The sequence below is a fragment of the Hipposideros armiger genome, unplaced genomic scaffold (genome assembly GCF_001890085.2).
Source record: "Hipposideros armiger isolate ML-2016 unplaced genomic scaffold, ASM189008v1 scaffold_1393, whole genome shotgun sequence".
Taxonomy (NCBI): domain Eukaryota; kingdom Metazoa; phylum Chordata; class Mammalia; order Chiroptera; family Hipposideridae; genus Hipposideros; species Hipposideros armiger.
In genome coordinates this window covers 218,929-224,226 of record NW_017732743.1, presented here as the reverse complement: position 1 = coordinate 224,226, position 5,298 = coordinate 218,929, and the positions used below count along the sequence as shown (strand labels likewise).

At 45.6% G+C, this 5,298-nt stretch overlaps 1 protein-coding gene across 1 annotated transcript in view; it reads right to left on the bottom strand.

Annotated features, from left to right (window-relative positions):
• Positions 1–5,298, bottom strand: part of LOC109377406 (uncharacterized) — a 50,539-nt gene that overhangs the window by 6,078 nt on the left and 39,163 nt on the right. Inside the window, 1 exon segment of the mRNA XM_019633734.1 lies at positions 3,342–3,437. Within this exon segment, the coding sequence (XP_019489279.1) occupies positions 3,342–3,437 (96 nt within the window).

Here is a 5,298-nt window from a genome sequence, read left to right as displayed (position 1 = left end):
GGGCCCTCTGGTGTCCCAAGCCAGCTCTTAACTAACGCGCCACTTGGCCGGCCCTATTGCTCATTTTTATAGTTACTTTGAGTGAAGATTTAACTTCATCCAAAGAGAGGCTACTAGGAGGTGATCTCTTGGCCCCTGGAATGTCCTGACTGATGGGACTGTCTTTGTTTGCCTGGTGGCTTTGGCCACTGGATAGTCTGACAAGGTGATTTTTTTTTTAAGATTTTTATTGGGGAGTTGGGAGGAGGGTAATAGTGTTGGGGAATTGGGAAAGGAGACCAACCAAGTTGTTCTTCAATCTTCATTGTGGAGGGTGCCAGTTGCCATCTGGCTTCCCGTTGGCAGCTCATGGTCTCTAAGCTCAAGGTGCTGTGTTCAATCTTAGTTGCAGGTGGGCGTAGCCACCATCCCATGTGGGAGTCAAACCAGCAGCCTTGTTGTTAAGAGTGCACGCTCTATCCACTGAGCTATCTGGGTGGCAGCTCAGCTCAAGGTGCCAAGTTCAGTCTTAGTTGCAGGTGGGCATAGCCCACCATCGAACAGGCAGTCTTGTTGTTACACCAGCTGAGTCATCCTGCTACCTGTTGGCAGCTCAGCGACAGCTCAGCTCGGGCGCAGCATCACTGGCCCATGTGGAATCCAACTGGCGGCCCTGTTGCTCAGAGCTCGCACTCTTAAGCCAACTCTTAACCAACTGAGCCATTCGGCCAGCCCTGACAAGGTGATTTTTGATACGTGCTCGATAACCATAGAGTTAGGACCTTTGGAAGAACTGGGGACTATAGGTATTAGCCTAACTTCTGGAGAGACTAGAGGTCAGCCATGCAGGCAACATGTAACTGAGCCCCAATATAAACTCTGGACAACAAAGGCTCAAGTGAGCTTCCCTAGCTGGCAATACCCTGTGTGTATTGTCACACATCATGGCCAGGAGGAGGTAATTCTGTCCATGAGTCCAGAAGCACCACATTTGGACCCTTCCTAGATTCTACCTGACCTAAAGATTTCACTTCTAGGTATATATCCAGAAAAAATGAAAGCATACTGGGGGTGCCAAAAAAATGTACACATTTTAAGAGATGTTATCTACGTATTACTTTTTGAAGTTGAACTGAATTACGTAGCAATGTGTAGTATGCTATTTGCTCAAAAGATGGTGTTAATCAAATGAATGCTAGCATCATTCATTGTATTATAATTTTAATACACTTTTTCCTTTCTTAAAATGTGTAAACATTTGTTTGGCACCCTCTGTATGTTCACAAAAAAGTTGTACATAAATGTTCATAGCAGCACAAAAGCCAAAAAGTGGAGACAACCCAAATGACCATCAATGGTATGATGAATTGTATGAATGTGTAAATAAAATGTGGTAGATCTATACACTGGACTCTGAATTGGCAATAAAAAGGAATGAAGTGCTGATCCATACTAAAACATGGGAGAACTTTTAAAACATGCTAAATGAAAGAAGCCAGGCACAAATGACCACATATTTTATGATTCTATATATATGAAACATCCAGGACAGGCAAATCTATAGAGACAAAAAGTAGGTTAGTGGTTGCCTAGCCTGGGGCTTAGGAGAAAGTGAGTTTTTTTTTAAGTGATAAAAATCTTCCAAAATTGATTGTGGTGATGGTTACATAACTCTGTTAATAGTCTACAAAGTGCTGAATTGTTTAAGTTGGGAAATTGTAGAATATGTGAATTATGTTAATAAAGGTGTTAAAAAAGAAACAAGAATATAATGAGAAAAACAAATGACTAGGAAAATGAATACAATGCTAATACCTAAGATGAACCAAAAGAAAATCAGAAATATTGAAGGTATGAAAGAAGTACATTGAGGCAGACACAAGCTATGATTTGGGCTAGAACTGATGTAGGATGTACAACAGCCTTTTCTAGTTAAACTGTCAACAGAAACGGCAGAGACCTTCAAGGTAAGAACCTCCTAAGTAGAGAACATTCACGATAACACCAGCGTGGACAGGACAGAAAAATGTACTGTACTAAAGGAGAATCTAATATTAAAAAAGGAAAAAGGGTGGTGGGAAGGGTTGTTATGGGGGAAGATGATTCCTGTTGCTCGTGTAGGAGCTCGGAAATCTCAGGCTAGTAATATTTAGAACTAAAAATGTACGTTCGACAATATTAACGGAGATATCAATTTGGAGTCCCATCCAGACAAGAACTTAATTCATGAGACTGAAGGAAAATGTTAAGGATTAGAAATACAGCAGAAAAAAATGGAAAATAAAACCACTGAAGAACCTCAGAGTGGGGGAAAAAAGAAACTAAGGAAGCAGATTAATGCACAGGAAGAGATGAGGTTATTGGGAGGGCACAACATACAAGGTAGGGTGGGAGGTTAGGAAGAGAACTCACTATTTCCCATTGGGGCAGAAGAGTGCAATAGTCAGGAGACTGATGAATTCAAAGATCTCTCTTTGAAGTGAGGCCTGGAAGGTGAAATTTCATAGCCAGGGAGGAGGAAGGAACAGGGAGAGACACTGTGACAGGGTGCAAAGATGGGGTAGCTTATAGAAGCCAAGGAAGAAAACTAGGCAAACAAACAAAAATCAAGATGTCAGATAAACAAGGATCAGATCACAGAAGAGGAAAAAGGGGTACACGTCCCTCTAAACACCTAAAAGAAAGTCTGCTATGGGGAGAGATGGAGGCACTGTTTCTGTACCCTCAAACACCACCCAGCCTTCTCTGACTAGAATATGACTTCTGCAGTTATGCATGAGGGGGAGCAGAGTTTACCACCCCAAAATATGCCTTTTGGGGTATTGTTACTTTACGCTGGTTATTTTTCAGAAATTAAAGGCTCAGAAAAAACCTTTGACTTTCCCCTTTGCTGCCTATAAGAATTTAGACAAAGGACTTGTTCCAGGAAGAGAGCTGTCATCATGGGTAACTATGGTTGAATATGAGCTAGGTGTGATCGATAGGGAGGAGCCTAGCAGGGCCCTTTGGATCCATGTCCTCTCTGTGTCCCCTTGTTACAGATGGCCCAGTGAACACTTATTTAGCAGACATTGCTTTTCCATCTCTATGGGAATTGCCTTCTTCTCCTTTGAAATCCCAAACCACAAGCCCTACTTCTCCTTAGCTCAAAATGGCTTGTAAGCCTCAACTGCCCAATCTGTCCTTCAGTCCCATATTCTTATGGACCCCTTTGTATGGACATATGTAATGATTTTGATTATTTCCTCCTGCTAACCTGTGTCATGTCAATTTGGTTATTATCCCAGCCAGGAGAACTTAGAAGGGTAAAAGGAAAATCATTTTTCCTCCCCTGCACCAGCCTTGCTGGTTCTCCCACTCACCTGGACAGACTGGACTGTGGATTTCATCCTCTAATGTCCACGGTTCTTCCCCTTGTTCCAACTTGGAGAGTGCGTCTGGTTTGCTGACTTGATATCCTGCTCATGGGAAACGAAAGAAGACTTTAGTTGGGGTCTATCAAGATGGGAGAGTGTTACATTTAAGGGACTAGACAGTTTTCACACATTGGAGGCTTTTCTCTCAGGTGAGGGCACATGTGCATTGGGATATATATTTGGTCTTTATCCCCAGTTCCGGGCACAGAGCTCCTAAGTCCCTGTAATTTCCTAAGTGAAAGGCATCTTTTTGTTTGTTTTCTTAGGAGCATCTTTTGTCATAGCATTTGGTCTAAGTTCCAGCTCAGAGTGATGAGTGTCTTCTGTGTAAGAGTGAGATGACTGGTGGCTGGGGACCCCTAGACCGCTTCAGCTTGTGGGCTGTGGGTCAGAAAGATCAAGCATGATCAGAGGACTGGAACCTTCAGCTCCAACGCTCTCCCACCATCATGGGGCAGGAGGAGACTGAAGGTGCAGATCAAGAATTGAAGCAATCGGGCCGGCCGAGTGGCACATTGGTTAAGAGCTGGCTTGGGATGCCAGAGGGCCCCGGTTCGGATCCCACATGTGAGGGCCAGTAACACTGCCTCTACAGCTAAGATGCTGAACAACAGCTCAATTTGGAGCTGGGCTGCCGTGGGTGGCCGGTGACGGCGTAGGTTGCAGCCCCTGCTGCAGTGGGTTGCCATGGGTTGCCATGTGTAGCCAGCAGCCTGCGTGAGCAGCCAGCAGCCACAGTGAGCAGCCGTCCAGAAGCCGACGACTGATCTGCCTTGCCTGGGAAGAGCGCAATGATGGTGCCAACTTTGGCCAGTGAAGCAACATCCTCCACAACTAGTTGAAGAACAAAACAACACCAACTTGTCTGTTCCCCTTCCCCCAATTCCACTGCGCTGTTCCCATCCCCCAATTCCCCAATAAAAAATCTTTAAAAAAAAAAAAAAGAATTGAAGCAATCTTGCCTCTATAATGAAGCTTCCATAAAAATTCTTAAACAGGGCCGGCCGCGTGGCTCAGCTGGCTAAGAGCTCGCTTGGGAGCACCAGCTCTGAGCAGCAGGGCTGTGGTTCGGATCCCACATTAAGGGCCAGTGACGCTCGCCCTCTACAGCTAAGATGATGAACAACAGCTCGACCTGGAGCTGGGCTGCTGTGAGTCGCTGGCGACGGCGTAGGCTGCAGCGGGGCTGCAGTGGGTTGCCGTGAGCTATGTGAGTGACTGGCAGCCAGCGTGAGCAGCTGTCAGCCGGTGTGAGCTGCTGGGAGCCACTGTGAGCAGCCGACCAATGACCAGCGACCGATTGCCTCACCCGGGAAGAGCACAATGATCGTACCAATATGGGCCAGGTGAAGTGACGTCCTCCACAACTAGACTGAAGAACAAAAACAGCAATTTGTCTACCTGTCTGTTCCCCTTCCCTGATTCCCCAATGCTGTTCCCCTCCCCCCAATTCCCCAATAAAAATCTTAAAAATAAATAAATAAATAAATCCCTAAACAACCAGGTTGGGAGAGCTTCCGGGTTGGTGACCACATCAAGGTGCTGGGAGGAAGGCACACCTGGAGAGCACAGTGCCTTAAGGATCTTTTCCATTTGGCTTTTTTCCTTTATAATAAACTGGTAATGATAAGTAAAGTGCCTTCCTGAGTTCTATGAGTCATTCTGGCAATTATCAACCCCGAGTTGGGGGGAGGGGGGAGAGGGAGGGGATATTGTGGGAATGACCGAATTATAGCCTGTCGCCTTACAGCCGATTCTTAGACCACCCCCCCTGCATTAGCCTCTGACCCATTAGTTGAGAGAGTGCCTCGGAAAACTGAGGCCGGATGGAATGATATCTGTAAAGCTCTCTCGGGGGGCGTCTCAGCCTGACTGGGACCTGATGGAATGATATCAGCTGTCT